Source organism: Coregonus lavaretus (genome assembly GCF_964263955.1).
Source record: "Coregonus lavaretus genome assembly, chromosome: 26".
Lineage (NCBI taxonomy): Eukaryota > Metazoa > Chordata > Actinopteri > Salmoniformes > Salmonidae > Coregonus > Coregonus lavaretus.
Genome location: NC_140013.1, coordinates 23,470,999 through 23,493,573, shown reverse-complemented (window position 1 = coordinate 23,493,573; position 22,575 = coordinate 23,470,999). Strand labels below are relative to the sequence as shown.

General features: G+C 46.5%; 1 protein-coding gene across 1 annotated transcript in view; it reads right to left on the bottom strand.

The window, feature by feature from the left end:
* The window catches only part of LOC311102158 (membrane-associated phosphatidylinositol transfer protein 3-like), a 164,463-nt gene that overhangs the window by 87,772 nt on the left and 54,116 nt on the right, over window positions 1–22,575 (bottom strand). The window contains exon 3 of the mRNA XM_084143397.1: window positions 1,787–1,894. Within this exon, the coding sequence (XP_083999523.1) occupies window positions 1,787–1,894 (108 nt within the window). The remainder of the gene's footprint in view (window positions 1–1,786; window positions 1,895–22,575) is intronic.

Here is a 22,575-nt window from a genome sequence, read left to right as displayed (position 1 = left end):
CATGATCCTTACCTGATAAGCTACTGTACCACACTGCTGTAGATCACAAAAAAGGAAAGATATGTTCTCCTGCATGGTATTGCATTTTATGATGTTATAGCCAGCCAATAAATAGTATCTGAGTACAATACAGTCAGAGAGCTCAATCAGTAAACCTTGAGCTGGCAATGAACGGTTTCTCAGTGAAGCCGTAGAGAAGAGAAAACGAATGAAGAGATCATTCCTCAGACTTCAAAGCTCACTCACTAACTTCAGCTGACAAGATTCACATCCTTTGATTTATCATGTTTAGTTAATGTGGTGTAATTAGTGTTAGTGATGGTTGTATGTCTCGAAAAACTCTCAGAAAGTATAACAATGTCTGTATTTAGCAGGAAAAAACAATCCCCAAATAGTTGATAACGTTGATAACCCTCATCCCTTCTTCATCTTACAAATGTTTTGGAGATGTTTGATGTGTATATTTTGGCATGTGAAGTCCCCCCCCCTTCCCGCCTGCAAAGTGGGCACAGGGACTGGGGCCAGCCAGAAATGAGGTGATTTCTATAGGGTGGCATGGGAGAAAGAGAGGGAGACGCTAGCAGGCATGATGCATGGCCCAGTGATTGCTTTTTCATCACTCTGTCAGGCCTGTTTAAGACCCCCTGTTCTTAATTCCCCATTGTCTTGTCCAATAGAAAAGTTCAGTTGGGTTTGCATTGGCTGTTGGGGTAAACACTTGAGCTGTTTCCCAAAAAGCAATAGGGCTCTGGTCAAAAGTAGTGCACTACATAGGGAATAGGGTGCCATATGGGATGCAGCCTCAGACTAGAGACAGGGCTGAGTAACTTGGTGGCTCAGTGTTGTTGTTGCACAGTCTCTAAACTGAGAAACCCCCCCTCCCCCGGTTCAGTCAAAATGTTCTGATGTTCTACCTGTGCTGAGACTATATAAAACATGAATCTACATTACAGAGAGTCATTTGCGTGTGTCTGCAGTACACTGAAGTAGCTAATTAGGGAAATCACTTGTCTGTATAAGATCAATTTGAAAAACATTTGAAAAACACTCCATTCCATTCAACACTAACCAATATTTCATGAATGTGATTTAAGATTAAATACAGCTTTGATACAGTTGATGTGAGTTGACAAACATTGTCAGTCTGAATAATGGGAAGCAGAGTGATTGAGAGGGAATTTTCAGAGAAGGTAATTGGATTACAGTAGCTGCTTCAACTAGGCATGCATGGATCTGCCTCTGGAAAAGGGCATGTCAATCTTCAAAGACCAAAAAATAACCAAGAGAGAGGGAGTTACTTAAAACCAAATAAATCCTTGGCGTTTGCAAATCAGAGCACTGAGATTAAAATAAAAAATAAATACAAAAAATATATATATAAACCATAACAACAAACTAACGTTTGTGGGAGATTGTATTGACCGATAAGAAGGAGGGAAATTCTAACTTTACAAATCAATACATGCAGCAGAGCATCAAGCCCTGTCTGATTTCTGTTCAACTAACCTAATGTACAAACACATAAATGGATGTTTGAATTTGTTTGAATTTTGATGTTTCAAAGGCCTCATTTGTGATTTGTTGTGTGAAATTCTTTGTTCAACTGCACAAAACAGTGTGAATGTGTGCGAGTGAGCGTGCGTTTTTTTTATGTTTGAGCGTGCACGTATGTCTTCGAGAGCGAGCAGCTCCGCAGTACTACAATAGGAGATGGAGAGAGTTGAACAGATGTTCAGGGGGCATTAGAGCCCTCACATGCCCCCGGTGTACCCTGTGTGTAACATACCTTGTGATTGGTCCATGTGTCCCAGTGTCTCGATCTGCTCCACCAGGTCGTTGGAGTTCCACTGGCTCATCCCCAGGAGGATGGCACTCTTCCCCTCCAGCACATCTGCTGGGACACACACAGACACACAGGGAGGAGGGTTACAATCTGTCTGTTGTGACACACACAGACACACAGGGAGGAAGATTTATATTTACATTTCATTTTAGTCATTTAGCAGACACTCTCATCCAGAGTAACTTACAGGAGCAATTAGGGTTAAGTGCCTTGCTCAAGGGCACATCGGCAGACTTTTCACCTAGTCGGCTCGAGGATTCAAACCAGCGACCTTTCAGTTACTGGCCCACCATTACATTAACTTTCGGTTAATGGCTACCTGCCACCCACCATTAGATTATCATAGAACCCAATCACATAGAAACAAATCACATAGTTGATGCTGAGAACTGAACAGATTATCTGGTTGGTTAACAAAGAGGAGGGGGGGAATCCAGACAGACGCAGGAATAGACCCAGGGACACTGGGACACTGGGACACACACACACACCCACACACACACACACACACACACAGGGACAGCAGTTAAAATCTGCTGGGACTCAGACACACAGAGAGCGGGGTTAGATTAATGGTTGCCACAAAATAATCCATATTTAGTTCTGTCAATACAGACATTTCCAAACAGTTTATTTCTGTCCTTGTCACGGTTTCGGCCGAGACTGCTCCTCCTCCTGGTTCGGGCAGGCTTCGGCGTTCGCCGTCCCCGGAGTACTAGCTGCCACCGTTGAATGTTTCGTGGTGTGATTGCTTTGGTCTGTCTTGTACACCTGTGTCTGTTTGTGTTCTGATTACGTGTCCTATAAGTTCCCTGTTTGGTATTGGTTAGATTGTGTGTTGTTGTCTGCCTGTATTTTCGGAGCTGCGTTTTGACGCTCTGTTTGTTTGTTTAGTGTTTACGCATGGTTTACGTATTCACTCGCCTCTGTTTGTTTTCGAGGCCGTGTATTGTAATTTAGCACTTTTGACTAGTAAAGTCTGTTGGACGAAGCCTCTGTGTCCTGCGCCTGACTCCTCCACCACATCCACATCGGTTCTACTGACAGAACAACACACCAACCATGGAGTCAGCAGGAGCAGCTGCGACACCCAAGTCGCTGGAGGAACGGATCAGCTATCAGGACACCATGATCCGGCAACTTGGGTCCGCCATGGACGAGGTGTCCAACACTCTGCGCCGGTTGGTTACTGGGGAGGTGCCCACGTCTTCTTACACCATCCCATCACCAACGGCCAGTCCTCCTCTCTCAGCACCGGAACCCAGGGGCATTCGGCTCTCGCTCCCGAGGGCATATGACGGTTCTGCAGCCGGGTGTCAGGGGTTCCTCCTGCAGGTGGAACTTTACCTGGCTACCCTACACCCAGCGCCCTCGGGATACGAGAGCGTCTCCGCCCTCATCTCCTGTCTATCCGGCAAGGCGTTGGAGTGGGCCAACGCCGAATGGAGGGGAATAGACGCCGCTACCATCACCTACGCGGAGTTCTCCCGCCGCTTCAGGGCTGTCTTCGATCACCCACCTGAGGGAAAGGCGGCGGGGGAGCGTCTGTTCCACCTCCGACAGGGGAAGAGGAGCGCACAGGAGTTCGCCCTGGAGTTCCGGACTCTAGCGGCGGATGCGGGGTGGAATGAGAGGGCCCTCATCGACCATTACCGGTGTAGCCTACGAGAGGACGTTCGTCGTGAGCTGGCCTGCAGGGACACCAACCTATCCTTCGACCAGTTGGTGGACATCTCCATCCGTCTCGACACCCTGCTGGCTACCCGCGGACGTCCCGAGTGGGGGTCGTCCATTTCACCCTCCAGCACCTCCGAGCCGATTCCCATGGAGCTCGGTGGTGCTGGCGCTAGAGAGAGGAGGAGAGAGAACCCGAGGGGGGCCATCCCCTGCACCAACTGTGGCCGTGGAGGACACACCGCGGCCAGGTGCTGGGGAGGGTCTCCTGGGAGAGGGGACAACAGGTCACGCACTGGGGAGTCATTTCAGGTGAGTAGGCGCCCCACTTACCCAGAGCTCTCTGTTGGTCACATGAGTATTCCTGTGAGATTTCCACAGGTGGCACCTCATTCCCAGCATAAGGCGCTAGTAGATTCAGGCGCAGCTGGGAATTTTATTGATCGTGCATTTTGTCATAGGTTAGGAATTCCCCTTCGGCCGGTAGAAGCCCCCTTTTCTGTCCACGCCCTAGACAGCCGGCCGTTGGGGTCGGGGCTGATCAGAGAAGTCACAGCACCACTTAAGATGACGACGCAGGGGGGTCATGAGGAGATCATTCAGTTTTATCTGATTGACTCTCCTGCGTACCCCGTGGTGCTGGGGCTTCCCTGGTTAAGCGCCCATGATCCTACCATTGCGTGGCAACAGAGGGCTCTTATGGAGTGGTCTGCCCAGTGTGTAGGGAAATGTCTAGGTGTTTCCTTAGGGGCGACCTCGGTAGAGAGTCCGAACCAAGTGCCCGCAATGCGCATTCCCCCTGAATATGAGGACTTAGCACTTGTGTTCAGCAAAACGAGGGCAACACGGCTACCACCTCATAGAGAGGGGGACTGTGCGATAAATCTCCAAACAGGAGCGGCACTTCCGCGGAGCCGTGTGTATCCCCTGTCTCAAGAGGAGACTGCGGCTATGGAGACTTACATAGCCGAGTCCTTGGCACAGGGATACATTCGGTCCTCCACTTCCCCGGTTTCCTCGAGTTTCTTCTTTGTGAAGAAGAAGGACGGGGGTTTGCGCCCGTGTATTGATTACCGTAGTCTCAATCAGATCACGGTTAAGTACAGTTACCCTCTTCCACTGATTGCGACTATGACGGAGTCATTACGCGGAGCGCAGTTCTTCACAAAGTTGGATCTCAGGAGCGCGTACAATCTGGTGCGCATTAGGGAGGGGGATGAATGGAAAACAGCATTTAGTACCACCTCGGGTCATTACGAGTATCTCGTCATGCCATACGGGTTAATGAATGCTCCTTCAGTCTTCCAATCCTTTGTTGACGAGATTTTCTGGGACATGCATGGGCAGGGTGTGGTAGTGTACATCGACGACATCCTAGTGTACTCTTCTACACGAGCCGAGCATGTAGCCCTGGTGCGCCGAGTGTTGAGAAGACTGTTGGAGCATGACTTGTATGTCAAGGCAGAGAAATGCCTGTTCTTCCAGGAGTCCGTCTCCTTTTTGGGTTATCGGTTGTCCGCGTCTGGTGTGGAGATAGAGGTAGACCGTGTGTCGGCCGTGCGTAATTGGCAAACTCCAACCACTGTAAAAGAGGTGCAGCAGTTCTTGGGTTTTGCTAATTACTACCGGAGGTTTATCCGGGGCTTTGGACAGGTTGCAGCTCCCATTACGTCCCTGCTAAAGGGGGGTCCGGTTCGTTTGCAGTGGTCAGCTGAGGCGGACAGGGCATTTGTCAAACTGAAGAACCTGTTCACCTCGGCCCCGGTGCTGGCGCATCCGGATCCCTCTTTACCATTCCAAGTAGAGGTAGACGCGTCCGAGACCGGTATTGGGGCAGTCCTGTCACAACGGTCCGGCACGCCACCTAAGCTCCGCCCCTGTGCGTTCTACTCCAAGAAGCTCAGCTCGGCGGAGCGCAATTATGACGTTGGGGACAGGGAGTTGTTAGCTGTAGTCCAGGCCCTAAAGGTGTGGAGGCATTGGCTTGAGGGGGCTCAACATCCTTTCCTCATTCTGACTGATCACCGTAACCTGGAGTACATCCGGGCAGCTAGGAGACTGAACCCTCGTCAGGCTAGGTGGAACATGTTCCTGACCCGGTTTGTTTTTAAGATCACATACATCCCAGGGTCCCAGAACGGTAAGGCAGACGCCCTGTCCCGGCGGTATGACACAGAGGAGAGGGCCATTGAGCCTACTTCCATACTGCCAGAGTCTTGTCTGGTGGCTCCGGTGGTATGGGAGGTCGATGCGGAAATCGAGCGGGCACTGCGTACCGACCCTACTCCCCCCGAGTGTCCTGTGGGGCGGACGTACGTTCCGCTCGAGGTTCGTGATCGTCTTATTTATTGGGCTCATACATCACCCTCCTCTGGACATCCAGGTATTGGCCGGACAGTGCACTGCCTTAGCGTGAAATACTGGTGGCCAACGTTAGCTAAGGATGTGAGGGTTTATGTCTCCTCCTGCTCGGTGTGTGCCCAGTGTAAGGCGCCTAGATATTTGCCCAGGGGTAAGTTACATCCCCTGCCCGTTCCACAACGACCATGGTCCCACCTCTCGGTGGATTTTGTAACCGACCTACCCGCTTCCCAGGGGAATACCACCATTTTGGTCGTTGTGGATCGGTTCTCCAAGGCCTGTCGTCTCCTCCCAATGCCGGGTCTCCCTACTGCCCTACAGACCGCCGAGGCCCTATTTACCCACGTGTTCCGGCACTATGGGGTCCCCGAGGATATTGTGTCTGACCGAGGTCCCCAGCTCACCTCCAGAGTCTGGGGGGCGTTCATGGAACGCTTGGGGGTCTCGGTGAGCCTTACCTCGGGGTACCACCCAGAGAGCAATGGGCAGGTTGAACGAGTCAACCAGGATGTGGGTAGGTTTCTGAGGTCCTATTGCCGGGACCGGCCGGAGGAGTGGTCTAGGTATATCCCCTGGGCAGAGATGGCCCAGAACTCTCTCCGCCACTCCTCCACCAACTTAACACCTTTCCAGTGTGTTTTAGGGTATCAGCCGGTCCTGGCACCGTGGCACGAGAGCCAGATCAAGGCCCCTGCGGTGGACGAGTGGATTCGGCGCTCGGAGGAGACGTGGGACGCTGCCCATGTCCATCTGCAGCGGGCCATCCGTCAACAAAAGGCGAGCGCCGATCGCCACCGCAGTGAGGGACCGGTGTACGCACCGGGAGATCGAGTCTGGCTCTCGACTCGAAACCTGCCCCTCCGCCTGCCCTGCCGGAAGCTGGGTCAGCGGTTTGTGAGGCCCTTTAAAGTCCTGAGAAGATTGAACGAGGTGTGTTACAGGTTACAACTGCCTATTGAGTACAAGAATATTAACCCCTCGTTCCATGTGTCTCTTCTCAGGCCGGTGGTAGCTGGCCCACTCCAAGAAGATGAGATAGGAGAGACCCCTCCGCCCCCTTTGGACATCGAGGGGGCCCCGGCATACAAGGTCCGGACCATCTTGGACTCGAGGCGCCGGATGAGTGGTCTCCAGTATCTCGTGGAGTGGGGGGGGTACGGTCCGGAGGAACGGTGCTGGGTGCCTAGGAGGGACATCCTAGATCCATCCCTCCTGACTGAGTTCCACCGTGGGCATCCCACGCGCCCGGGTCCGCGTCCTCCTGGCCGTCCCCGAGGCCGGGGTCGGCGCACGGCTGGGGCCGCGCGTCAAGGGGGGGGTACTGTCACGGTTTCGGCCGAGACTGCTCCTCCTCCTGGTTCGGGCAGGCTTCGGCGTTCGCCGTCCCCGGAGTACTAGCTGCCACCGTTGAATGTTTCGTGGTGTGATTGCTTTGGTCTGTCTTGTACACCTGTGTCTGTTTGTGTTCTGATTACGTGTCCTATAAGTTCCCTGTTTGGTATTGGTTAGATTGTGTGTTGTTGTCTGCCTGTATTTTCGGAGCTGCGTTTTGACGCTCTGTTTGTTTGTTTAGTGTTTACGCATGGTTTACGTATTCACTCGCCTCTGTTTGTTTTCGAGGCCGTGTATTGTAATTTAGCACTTTTGACTAGTAAAGTCTGTTGGACGAAGCCTCTGTGTCCTGCGCCTGACTCCTCCACCACATCCACATCGGTTCTACTGACAGTCCTTTGCTACATTTCCCCTAGTTTAGCCAACCCCAGACACAGCAGTTGTGGAAAGAGACTACATCAGTGACACATGGCATGTAACTACCAATCAGAGGATACTCCCATTTGACCGTCATCAGAGCCAGGTAAAGCGACAGCGTGATGTGCTAATGATGAGCATGAGCCATGGTCAGAGTGGTTGTCTGCTGTGATGGTCGCTCTGGGCTGCTGCAGTCACAGTACCATGGTCAGATGGTAGTCCTTGATGGTCCGGCTCATAGAGACAGAGTGACACACCATGTCCAATACACTGCTTTCTCTCTCGCTCTCTCACACACACCCACGCCTGCCTGGCATCTCAGAGTGTCTGTGACACTGTTCCGCCAGGCCTGTCGACTACGATCACACTGGCAGGCCTACTGGTCACTGTCTGTCTCTATAGCCCTTTACCTCCCTTCTCTTCCTCTCTTTCTGTCTGTCTCTGTCGATGCCAACACACACACACATGCAAATACACAAAAATGTGTAGATGCATTTCAAACAAATATAAAAAGGTATGCAAATACTGTGCATTAATATGTGTAGATGCAGACAACACACACACGTGCGGGCACGCGCACACACGCACACACGCACACACGCACACACGCACACACGCACACACACACACACACACACACACACACACACACACACACACACACAAACTTCAGCATCCAGATCCCAACAACATCCTGCAGGAGTTGAGAAAGGCCAGAGTTAAGACAGGCATGCATGCAGGTTTTAACCAAGCACTGAAAATGCACTGAGTCATCTCCCAGAGAGCAGCGCTGATTAGAGCAGCTTACAGCCACAACGGAAGAACACAACGCCTGTGAGGTGTGAAACATGTTTAAAGGAGAGAGAAGAACACAACAGAAAGCCTGGCGCTCCGAGCAGAGGAAAGGAGATTTCATCTATGCAAACAGATCAAATATACAAGCAGCCAGAACCAGATAACACAGACTAAATAAAAAACCTCCACCGCCCTAGCCCAGCGCCAAGAGGAGCAGAAGGAAAGCCAAAATAAAGCAACATCTGATTCAGATTCAGAGAGGGAAGAAATGAATGAAGGATGAGATTGGCCTACAACTGACAGCCCTAGATGAGAAAGAAGAGAGTGGGAGGGATGCAGGAACGTCGTTCAACCTGACAGCACGGAGAGCGAGGGAGAGGGAAAGAGGGAGAGAAGAAAAGGAAGACTGTATAGAGCAGGAGGTATACAGTCAGAACGGATGTACACTCTGGATGACAATGATCACTATGTCAACAACATCATCATGGTTCCAAACAGGACAGCACAAAAATACCCACTGTAGACTAGCTACAGCGTATGACAATGAATATTTGTTTATTTAGTTTAAACAATTTAGGGGGTAGATCAGCTTTAATATTGCAGATAGATTGTGGCTTCCATCAATGTAATTGTCTGCATCATTTCCAATCCCCCATGTATGTTTTGGTAAATACATATATAAAATATACATATATTTTTTGAATATATTTTCCTTTATTATGTTCCCCTAACCCTACCATCCCTCCCCTAATTGGAGTAAACTAATGAACAACAACTCTTAGGCTTCTACTTCCAGCTTATACAGTGCATTTGGAAAGTATTCAGACCCCTTGACTTTTTCTACATTTTGTTACGTTACAGCCTTATTCTAAAATTGATTAAATAAATAAAAGTCCTCATCAATCTACACACAATACCCCATAATGACAAAGCGAAAACAGGTTTTTTTTAGAATTTTTAGCAAGTTTATTAAAAATCAAAAACAGAAATACCTTATTTACATAAGTATTCAGACCCTTTGCTATGAGACTCGAAATAGAGCTCAGGTGCATCCTGTTTTCATTGATCATCCTTGAGATGTTTCTACAACTTGATTGGAGTCCACCTGTGGTAAATTCAATTAATTAGACATGATTTGGAAAGGCACACACCTGTCTATATAAGGTCCCACAGTTGACAGTGCATGTCAGAGCAAAAACCAAGCCATGAGGTCGAAGGAATTGTCTGTAGAGCTCCAAGACAGGATTGTGTTGAGGTACAGAAAAATGTCTGCAGCATTGAAGGTCCCCAAGAACACAGTGGCCTCCATCATTCTTAAATGGAAGAAGTTTGGAACCACCAAGACACTTCCTTGAGCTGGCCGCCCGGCCAAACTGAGGAATCGGGAGAGAAGGGCCTTGGTCAGGGAGGTGACCAAGAACCCGATGTAAATGTAGTATTTCTGTTTTTTATTTTTTATAAATTTGCACACATTTCTAAAAACCTGTTTTTGCTTTGTGTAGATTGATGATGAAAAACAACAACAATTTAATCAATTTTAGAATAAGGTTATGACGTAAGAAAATGTGGAAAAAGTCAAGGGGTCTGAATACTTTCCGAATGCACTATATACATTTTACGGACACAGTATATGTTACGATAGTTATCTTTTGTTTGTTTTTAGTCCCATCCTTCAGCTCCACTCAACCCCTCCCATCTATCTTTGAACACCATCCAGTTTTGATTTCTATTTGCCATATATTTTTCAACTGTGCTGTGATGTTTCACAAAAGTTCTGAAGCTTTCTATTCTCTTAGATTCTACATATTGTAAATTAAAGATAAACATTTTTGCTAAGAGTATTATTATATTATTGATCGATTGACTATGACTTATTCAATCACCCAGCAGTGCTATTTGCAGAGTTAGCTCCAGGTACAGTGGCTTGCGAAAGTATTCACCCCCCTTGGCATTTTTCCTATTTTGTTGCCTTACAACCTGGAATTAAAATGGATTTTTTGGGGGTTTGTTTCATTTGATTTACACAACATGCCTACCACTTTGAATATGCGAAATATATTTTTTTGTGAAATAAACAAGAAATAAGACAAAAAAACTGAAAACTTGAGCATGCATATACTTTGTAGAGCCACCTTTTGCAGCAATTACAGCTGCAAGTCTCTTGGGGTATGTCTCTGTAAGCTTGGCACATCTAGCCACTGGGATTTTTGCCCATTCTTCAAGGCAAAACTGCTCCAGCTCCTTCAAGTTGGATGGGTTCCGCTGGTGTACAGCAATCTTTAAGTCATACCACAGATTCTCAATTGGATTGAGGTCTAGGCTTTGACTAGGCCATTCCAAGACATTTAAATGTTTCCCCTTGAACCACTTGAGTGTTGCTTTAGCAGTATGCTTAGGGTCATTGTCCTGCTGTAAGGTGAACCTCCGTCCCAGTCTGAAATCTCTGGAAGACTGAAACAAGTTTCCCTCAAGAATTTCCCTGTATTTAGCGCCATCCATCATTCCTTCAATTCTGACCAGTTTCCCAGTCCTGCCAATGAAAAACATTGTTCTCGGGGTGATGAGAGGTGTTGGGTTTGCGCCAGACATAGCGTTTTCCTTGATGGCCAAAAAGCCATCTCATCTGACTAGAGTACCTTCTTCCTTATACAGTGGGGAAAAAAAGTATTTAGTCAGCCACCAATTGTGCAAGTTCTCCCTCTTAAAAAGATGAGAGAGGCCTGTAATTTTCATCATAGGAACACGTCAACTATGACAGACAAAATGAGAAACAAATTCCAGAAAATCACATTGTAGGATTTTTTATGAATTTATTTGCAAATTATGGTGGAAAATAAGTATTTGGTCACCTACAAACAAGCAATATTTCTGGCTCTCACAGACCTGTAACTTCTTCTTTAAGAGGCTCCTCTGTCCTCCACTCGTTACCTGTATTAATGGCACCTGTTTGAACTTGTTATCAGTATAAAAGACACCTGTCCACAACCTCAAACAGTCACACTCCAAACTCCACTATGGCCAAGACCAAAGAGCTGTCAAAGGACACCAGAAACAAAATTGTAGACCTGCACCAGGCTAGGAAGACTGAATCTGCAATAGGTAAGCAGCTTGGTTTGAAGAAATCAACTGTGGGAGCAATTATTAGGAAATGGAAGACATACAAGACCACTGATAATCTCCCTCGATCTGGGGCTCCACGCAAGATCTCACCCCGTGGGGTCAAAATGATCACAAGAACGGTGAGCAAAAATCCCAGAACCACACGGGGGGACCTAGTGAATGACCTGCAGAGAGCTGGGACCAAAGTAACAAAGCCTACCATCAGTAACACACTACGCCGCCAGGGACTCAAATCCTGCAGTGCCAGACGTGTCCCCCTGCTTAAGCCAGTACATGTCCAGGCCTGTCTGAAGTTTGCTAGAGTGCATTTGGATGATCCAGAAGAGAATTGGGAGAATGTCATATGGTCAGATGAAACCAAAATAGAACTTTTAGGTAAAAACTCAACTCGTCGTGTTTGGAGGACAAAGAATGCTGAGTTGCATCCAAAGAACACCATACCTACTGTGAAGCATGGGGGTGGAAACATCATGCTTTGGGGCTGTTTTTCTGCAAAGGGACCAGGACGACTGATCCGTGTAAAGGAAAGAATGAATGGGGCCATGTATCGTGAGATTTTGAGTGAAAACCTCCTTCCATCAGCAAGGGCATTGAAGATGAAACATGGCTGGGTCTTTCAGCATGACAATGATCCCAAACACACCGTCCGGGCAACGAAGGAGTGGCTTTGTAAGAAGCATTTCAAGGTCCTGGAGTGGCCTAGCCAGTCTCCAGATCTCAACCCCATAGAAAATCTTTGGAAGGAGTTGAAAGTCTGTGTTGCCCAGCGACAGCCCCAAAACATCACTGCTCTAGAGGAGATCTGCATGGAGGAATGGGCCAAAATACCAGCAACAGTGTGTGAAAACCTTGTGAAGACTTACAGAAAACTTTTGACCTGTGTCATTGCCAACAAAGGGTATATAACAAAGTATTGAGAAACTTTTGTTATTGACCAAATACTTATTTTCCACCATAATTTGCAACTAAATTCATTTTTAAAAATGTGATTTTCTGGAAAAAAAATTCTCATTTTGTCTGTCATAGTTGACGTGTACCTATGATGAAAATTACAGGCCTCTCTCGTCTTTTTAAGTGGGAGAACTTGCACAATTGGTGGCTGACTAAATATTTTTTTCCCCCACTGTAACAGTAATCCTTCTACACCCCCCCTCCCCCACCCCCCCCATAAAAAAAGGGTAGTTGTCCCACTGGCTATCCTAAGTTGAATGCACCAATTTGTAAGTCACTCTGGATAAGAGCGTCTGCTAAATGACTTAAATGTAAAATATGTTTGGGGAGTCTCCCACATGCCTTTTGGCGAACACCAAACGTGTTTGCTTATTTTTTTCTTTAAGCAATGCCTTTTTTCTGGCCACTCTTCCGTAAAGCCCAGCTCTGTGGGATGTTCAAAGTTTCGCATATTTTTTTATAACCCAACCCTGATCTTTACTTCTCTACAACTTTGTCCCTGACCTGTTTGGGGAGCTCCTTGGTCTTCATGGTGCCGCTTGCTTGTTGGTGCCCCTTGCTTAGTGGTGTTGCAGACTCTGGGGCCTTTCAGAACAGATGTATATATACTAAGTTGACATTTAGATTGCACACAGGTGGACTTTATTTAACTAATTATGTGACTTCTGAAGGTAATTGGTTGCACCATATCTTATTTAGTGGCTTCATAGCAAAGGGGGTGAATACATATGCATGCACCACTTTTCCGTTATTTATTTTTTAGAATTTTCTGAAAAAAAGTATTTTTTTCATTTCACTTCACCAATTTGGACTATTTTGTGTATGTCCATTACATGAAATCCAAATAAAAATCCATTTAAATTGCAGATTGTAATGCAACAAAATAGGAAAAACGCCAAGGGGGATGAATACTTTTGCAAGGCACTGTAAATGTTGCAATTCTTCAGTCATTCCTGAACCTGCTACCAAAAACAAGCTACATATGGAGAGTACCAAAACAAATTATTCTAATGTTTCTGTCTCTTCGCAGCAAAATCTGCAGAGCTGGAATGGTTGTATCCACAATATACACTACCAGTCAAAGGTTTGGACACACCTACTCATTCAAGGGTTTTTCTTTATTTTACAATTTTTTTACATTGTAGAATAATAGTGAAGACATCAAAACTATGAAATAACATATATGGAATCATGTAGTAACCAAAAAAGTGTTAAACAAATCTAAATATATTTTATATTTGAGATTCTTCAAATAGCCACCCTTTACCTTGATGACAGCTTTGCACACTCTTGGCATTCTCTCAACTTAATATACAGCAAAATAGTTGAATGAGTTTCCTGTAAACAATAGATATTATAATCCTTCTCTTTTAGCCAAGTAAATACTGATCTTATTATTATCTGCTAAGCCATTAAAATTATAACTGGCTATACTTATTTCACCATTTACCATAATGAGATACAAGTTTGAATTCTATTTATCATAATATATGTTTGTAAACTTACCATTAAAAAGTACCATAATGATTAAGTGTCCAAATAGCTATACCATGGTATTCGCACAGCTGCTGAGTAAACCTCATATTGTTCTCCATTATTCCACCCGCTAAAACCTCCCCCCATCCCAAGTTGGATTGTCGTCCCAGTGACTGGCAGAACACCCCTGTCCACCTGTACCCTAGGGCCTTTGAGAGATTGGGACTCATCCTTTAAAAAGAGCACATAGTGCCACCCACAGAACAGAAGCAGATTAACAGCCAAAAGCATTTCCAACACACTCACCTCGATTTTATTGTATACAGTTATAAAATATATATATATAAAGATCTTGCATATCTTAATTTATTTCCACAATTAACTAATAATATGTGTAATAATGTTGGCAGTTCATCAAAGGATTGTTACCTATAACCAGGACTGGCATTACATTTTTGGCAAGCAATTATTATTTTGACAAACAATTACTATGATTCATCCTGTTTTGTCCCTAACATCATTACCCCATGGCAACAGTTGTGGGATACACACACACACACACACACACACACACACACACACACACACACACACACACACACACACTCATTTCCCACCACAAACAACCACAAGCTCAGATGTAAAACAGTTGTTCCATCCCCGAGACAAACTCAAGAGAAGACTTGATGTAGCTGTTTGAGAAGGCATGCGAAATTGAGCAAGAATGGGTCCTAGCTGATGGAGCTCAGATACACCCCACTACCCTGAAGCACACACACACTGTGACCATTTCCCCAAGCATCTCTGTGCAGTCAGACCTTTTGATTATTTTGTGCCACCAGGGCCACAATAATTTGCCCCCTCTCTGATTGTCTGTGTGTGACCTTCTTCCCATGGGTTACTGCAGCTAGTATTTCCAGTACTGCCACTACATGGGTGGGGGCACCCCACCGGAATTCCCACCGGCTAGGTACAAGGTCGTCAAGGTTCTCATTAACAGCTTTGAGAAATTCCTTGTATATTATGCTCACCCGTCCGGGGGCTTTGGCTTTGTTGGACCAACCCTGCCAGGCAGACTCTTGAGGGGGCAGAGCTGCTTTAGTGGGTCTCTGACCGCATTTATCTTTCTGACTTGGCTGCATATAGGCTACTTGCAGTAGGCCTATAAAACAGATAAGGATTTCTCCTTAGTGTGTGAGTCACTCAGGTGGGTGTCTAGGGTACACCGTTGGGGACCGCTCTATCATGATAAGACAATAAATAAATCAACTATATTTATAATCTATTTTTAAATGTATATCCCATATCTGCACAAAATTGAAAGTTCTCTCTGTCACAACTCCTGCTCGCAGATAATGGTTATTACATAACTTTGAGATAATGAAAGATTATGATTTGCTAGTATAAGTGAATAAGGGTGTCAAATTAGAGCTAGACATGACATTATAAAGGCTGTGGAAGATGGAGAGCATAACGGAGGAGTGAAAGTAGCCCACTGGCATGAATAGAGGAGCAGGTGTTTGGGGAGGAAGAGATAATAAATAGGTAGAAGGGAAAGGAAGAGGGATACTTTAGTTTAAGTCACTAACCAACTAAACATACCTAGAACAATGACTCACACAGGCTCAATTCAATAAACAAACCTTATCTACATTTACATTTAAGTCATTTAGCAGACGCTCTTATCCAGAGCGACTTACAAATTGGTGCATTCAACTTAGGATAGCCAGTGGGACAACCACCACTGGGGGAGGGGGGGTGTAGAAGGATTACTGTTATACTATTCCAGGTATTCCTTAAAGAGGTAGGGTTTCAAGTGTCTCCGGAAGGTGGTCAGTGACTCCGCTGTCCTGGCGTCGTGGGGGAGCTTGTTCCACCATTGGGGTGCCAGAGCAGTGAATAGCTTTGACTAGGCTGAGCGGGAACTGTGCTTCCGTAGAAGTAGGGGGGCTAGTAGGCCAGAGGTGGATGAATGTAGTGCCCTCGTTTGGGTGTAGGGCAGTGGCGGCTCCTGAAAAAATTCTCAGGAGGGGCAATTTTTCTGATGATTTAGGTGACCTACACACATTTAAAAAAAGATATGTCCAGCAACAACATGAAGACAGGGGCAGCATATAAGTCAATACCAGAAGCATTTATTGACTGATCTCAAAAGTGTTGGCTTACCAGGGTTGGTGGAGCCCTCAGTTTCATCTTTGCCTCGCAAAGCTAACTCAAACACTCCGCAAAACTTCACACACTGGATTAGCCGGCTGAGGATGTGGCGGTTCTTGCTAATGTCGTAGTAAATATATTTGTTATAGTGAATATGGAATATGATATGTTGAGTAAAATGTTGTGCTAAGATCTATTTAGGTCAGGAGCTGGTTATAAGTTCTGTTCCTATCCAATAACAATGGACAAAAGGGTCCTATCTTGTCAGCCTTGTCAGCAGGTGGCCAAGGACAACACCCACGCCATAGGCCTCTCAGTTCTTCCAACTCACGAGTTCTTGCTCTGAGGACACACACACACACAAACACACACACACACACATCATCACTGTTAAACACACACACACACACACATCATCACTGTTAAACACACACACACACACACACACACACACACACAAAAATCCCCTCTCTTAGGCTGAACATTTGAAGACAGAGAACCCGACTCAGAGCCAATGCAACAGTGACAGTAGCCTGGAGGTGACCTCGCCCAACTCATCAGGACCAATCAGAAGATCAGAACTACTAGATTGAACCTACTTCATTTATTGCATAAAATGTCTGCACACAATGTTTCGGGGCTCTCTTCAGATAATAATAATAATAATAATAATAATATGCCATTTAGCAGACGCTTTTATCCAAAGCGACTTACAGTCATGCGTGCATACATTTTTGTGCATGGGTGGTCCCGGGGATCGAACCCACTACCTTGGCGTTACAAGCACCATGCTCTACCAGCTGAGCTACAGAAAGTGGATACTCATGGATGCGCATTGCAATTGTAAAATGTCAACACAATTGGAGACACCACGTCATTTTTGGAGACATGTTATTGACAGTAAACTATTGTAGATGCGACTGCTAACTAAATAAAACATTTTAGCTGGCTAGCTAATCATCTTAGCTAAATGTGGGGCAAACAATTCAGTTATTTACCGTTAATTTGAGGGATTGGGGTGAAAGAAATCGAGTTACATAGTGATACTTTACGATATACTGTATTGACAATATCGCAATATTTTAGCGCTAGTTGGCTGTACCTGCACCAAAACACCATTATTGTTCCTTCATAGCTTGTTCTCAATCTTTTCACATTGGGAGCCAATTTGTTTTCAGCACTTTTATTTCCATGACTGATCAAAACTCGTTCTCATGGCTTTCTGATCCCTCTGCAACAGACATATGGTGCGCAATAAAATCACAGTATCGAATCGCAATACGTATAGAATCATGAGACTCGCAATGCTGATGCATATATCTTATCGTGAGGTTCCTGGCAATTCCCAGCCCAAGTTCATTTGCCACAACAAATCTCTTCGCTAGCAAACGCGATGTCTTCTCCAAAACGGCAATGTGTCTCCAGCAATGTTTACTTTTTTGACGTTCTATGGCATCTCCACTTTCCAAGCATATATGACCACATGTAATATTTTGGTAAGTGATGCAAATAGTGAACTATGTAGGGCCAGGATGTAAAATATATGTAGCTGCAGCAATTTCTCTTATCTGATATGGTAAGTAATGGGGCTTAATTTATAGCTCCCTAAGAGTTTGACGAACGGGTCCGTGAACGCGATTCCAGATATATTTACCTCTGAATAAACTGCCTTTATTACACCATATCCACCCTGTCCAAAGTCTCTACTTGGTCTCAGTTGGTTCTCCAGTAAACTTGTGATTATCAACACTAACCTCATCGTTGTGGCGGCGGACAGCTAGCCTGTATCCCTCGTCATCCAGTTGAGTGAGTGGCAATGTCTTTTTTCGTTCGTACCAATTTTTGGAAAATCCTCGGGTGTAGGACTTTCCGCCTTTAGTAGAAACCTGTTGAATTATTAAATTTGGTCTGGGAGGTCCTAATTGTTTCGTTGCCAATTTATCTTCATTTGTTCGCCGACAAAAAGGAACTTCTTTCAAACAATCCACTCTTTTCTCAGTTACGTTCATGGTTACGTAACGTATGACGAAAGCGCGTAAGTGCAAGCCCACAGACACCCATTGAGATTGTATTGAAGGCTCTGAAATTTGAAAAAAATAGATTTTACATGGGAGTCTATGACAGACTTCTGGGCGATTTTCAACCTGACTGAAATCGCCCCAAAAGGGGGGGGGGGGGGCATTTGAAGCACGACTTTAGCCTGATTCGACATTTAGTGGCAGTGTGGCACTGTGGCAGATCAGACGTATAGATTACAACACTGATAACTACTGTTGCCGTGATATAATTGATTAGAAAAAAAATCCCTTCCTTTTCCCGTTTGGCAGTGCGTCGCCCATATCGCCCTATTGAACAGGCCGCCCCTGGTGTAGGGTCTGATGAGGTAAGGAGGTGCCGTTCCCCTCACAGCTCTGTAGGCAAGCACCATAGTTTTGTAGTAGATGCGAGCTCCAACTGGAAGCCAGTGGAGTGTGCGGAGGAGCGGGGTGACATGAGAGAACTTGGGAAGATTGAACACCAGACGGGCTGCAGCGTTCTGGATAAGTTTCCCTTACATCCACAACACAATGAATTACTCAATGTCAAGTGAGTCTTTGCAGCACAAAATATAGTGTGGAGAACACAGCAGACTATTTACAAGACCAAGGCTGTAAGACATTGCAAAAGTATTCATCTGTTTAAAACATAGCAAAAACCACCTTAGCCTACACCTGCTGTGACAAAGCCTGGAGCAACAGAGAAGACATTCATAATGGAAGAATATATGCTGATGTCACGATCGTCGACTGAAGACACGGACCAAGGCGCAGCGTGATAAGCGTACATTTTATTTGTAGTACACCACACGAACAAAACAACAAACCAAACGATACGTGAAGTCCTAGGTTAATACAAAACAAACCTTACGGAACAAGATCCCACAAATACTAGTGCAACACCGGACCGGGCTGACGACGCGCACCACTGGCTTGGTGCGGGGAGCAGGAACGGGCCGGACCGGGCTGACGACGCGCACCACTGGCTTGGTGCGGGGAGCAGGAACAGGCCGGACCGGGCTGGCGAAGCGCACCACAGGCTTGGTGCGAGGGACAGGAACAGGCCGGACCGGGCTGGCGACGCGCACCACTGGTTTGGTGCGAGGGGCAGGAACAGGCCGGACCGGGCTGGCGACGCGCACCACAGGCTTGGTGCGAGGGACAGGAACAGGCCGGACCGGGCTGGCGACGCGCACCACTGGTTTGGTGCGAGGGGCAGGAACAGGCCGGATCGGGCTGGCGACGCGCACCATTGGCTTGGTGCGTGGGACAGGAACAGGCCGGACCGGGCTGGCGACACGCACCACTGGCTTGGTGCGAGGGGCAGGAACAGGCCGGACCGGGCTGGCGACGCGCACCACTGGCTTGGTGCGGGGAGCAGGAACAGGCCGGGCTGGACTGGGAACACGCACCATTGGCTTGGTGCGGGGAGCTGGAACGGGCCGGGCCAGACTGTGGAGGCGGACTGGAGGTCTGGAGCGGAGAGCTGACACAACCCGTCCTGGCTGAATGCCTATTTCCGCACAATATGTGTGAGGCATCAGCACAGGACGTACAGGGCTGTGCACTCGTACTGGCGCTACAGCACGTGGCACTGGCGCAGGATATCCGGGACCAAGGAGGGGTACTTCCTAGCCTGAGTACGGGGAGTTGGCTCTGCTCTACCTCTAGGCTCCGCCAACCACCCTTTTAGCCCCCCCAAATGTTTTTATTGGGGCTGTCTCTCGGGCTTCCTCCTCGGCCGGTACCCTCTGCGTTGTCGCTGCTCGTCTCTGTAGCGTGCCTCCACAGTCTCCTCTCCTGCCTGGGCATTCAACTTTGATCATGGCCCTTTGCCCGCGAATATCTCCTCCCAAGACCACCATTTGCCCACCTGGGACATCGCCATCTTCTCCTCCTGGGCACGCTGCTTGGTCCTCTTATGGTGGGATCTTCTGTCACGATCGTCGACTGAAGACACGGACCAAGGCGCAGCGTGATAAGCGTACATTTTATTTGTAGTACACCACACGAACAAAACAACAAACCAAACGATACGTGAAGTCCTAGGTTAATACAAAACAAACCTTACGGAACAAGATCCCACAAATACTAGTGCAACACAGGCTGCCTAATTATGGTCCCCATTCAGAGACAACGAGCTACAGCTGCCTCTGATTGGGAACCACCCTGGCCAACATAGATCTAAACGATCTAGAACGAAAACATAGAAAAACTAAACAAAGCAAATCCACACCCTGGCTCAACATTTAAGAGTCCCCAGAACCAGGGCGTGACAGCTGAACAAAAATATAAACGCAACATGCAACAACGTCAATGATTTTACTGAGTTACAGTTCATATAAGGAAATCAGTAAATTGAAATAAATTCATTAGTCTCTAATCAATGTCTTTCACATGACTGGGCAGGGGCGCAGCCATGGGTGGGCCTGGGAGGGCATAGGCCCACCCACTGGGGAGCAAGGCCCAGCCAATTATAATGAGTCTTTCCCCACAAAAGGGCTTTATTACATACAGAAATACTCTTCGGTTTCATCAGCTGTCCGGGTGGCTGGTCTCAGACATTCCCGCAGGTGAAGAAGCCAGATGTAGAGGTCCTGGGCTGGCGTGGTTACACGTGGTCTGCGGTTGTGGGGCCGGTTGGACATACTGTCAAATTCTCTAAAACAACGTTGGGGGCAGCTCATGGTAGAGAAATGAACATTAAATTATCTGGCAACAGCTATGGTGGACATTCCTGCAGTCAGCATGCCAATTGCACGCTCCCTCAAAACCTGAGTTATCTGTGGCATTGTGTTGTGTGTCAAAACTGCACATTTTAGAGTGGCCTGTTATTGTCCCCAGCACAAGGTGCACATGTGTAATGATCATGCTGTTTAATCAGCTTCTTAATATGCCACACCTGTCAGGTGGATGGGTTATCTTGGCAAATAAGAAATGCTCACTAACAGGGATGTAAACAAATTTGTGCACAAAATTTGAGAGAAATAAGCTTTTTGTGCGTATGGAAAATTTCTGGGATCTTTTATTTCAGCTCATGAAACATGGGACTAACATGAGGAATGGATCCTGATAAAAACATATCTTTCTACAGATGACACCGTGTGTACTCAGGGCACATCTATTTGACATCCACAATTCATATTTTTTTATCCCACTTTAAAGGCATGCTTGTCAAGCAGGAGAGAGATATGAGACGTGAAAGATTGGAAGTGAGGACAGTCAGCCAAATCACTATGCAGGCTGAAAAACCTATTTCCCTGTTGGATCCAATCTAAACACACGAGAGACCAAATGGCTGCCCTCTCTAATAGCAGGCTACACTGCACTACTAGGTAAATGTGTAAACAGCATGTGAGGTAGGTAAGGAGTTTTAAATAGAATGTTCCAATCAGGGAGTGTGAGCCTCAGTGTAGCACCGGTCTAGCTTGCTTACGCTTGTTTTCCATTTTCAGCAATGTGTGACTCCAGTCAGTAACTACCATAGCATGGGTCACGAGAAAACAAAGAATTACATGGAAAACCAGTGGCATGGTGCCTGTTGGCTGTATTTAAATTTCAAGTAAATACAGCAAGATACATTCTGAAAGCCCAAGCTTCCCTTCACCAATGCTGTTACAATATATTCTGACAAATTCCAGCCACATTTATTTTAAAGTACAAGAAGTGTTTGTGTACAGTGCCATGGTAATAAATTAGTAAATGGGTCTACAATGAGTGGCTGTGGTGGTGGCCTGCGATAATGGGAAAAGCAATCTGTCTCCAGCAGCCATTTATTACCACTTTAAATCAGGGGAGCAGCTTAAACCCAACAGTAAATATGATCTGAATAAGGCTCACTCCAACAAATTCAACTCATTTTTCAAATTCATGTCATCAGATAACAAATCAGGATTAACACAGAAGAAATTTGTCAACAGCACAACGTCAATAAGCATGGTGATAGTTGAGCTGGCATAGGCTTGCCTGCATGGGCCTGGAATGGAGAGCACTCATTCAGAATGATGGGAGATTTTCATGGCTTGTGAAATATACAGGAGTCATTGGTAAAAGGGGCGGGGGTTGTATGGAGATAGAAGCTGTCTGGTGTGCAAAGGGTGAAAAGGGTGCATCTCTCTATCGATCAGAGTGAAGTCTATTACTCCAATCCATCTCCATAAAGCTGAGAGCCAAGCACAGAGCCTCTGAGCCTTTGTTGATTCCTTTAGATACTTTAAAGGGATGAAGTGAGACCTAGTGAGCATGAACAGCACGTTAAGCCACAACAGTGGCAGACACAGCCATGCAGAGGCAAAGCATTACCTGGGAGAATCCATATCCTATTGAAGGTACAGCAAATGAGACAGCCCCATAATAATTGATGTATATCATAGGACAAGTTGATTTACACTATCTTGGTTTGACATAATCTAACAC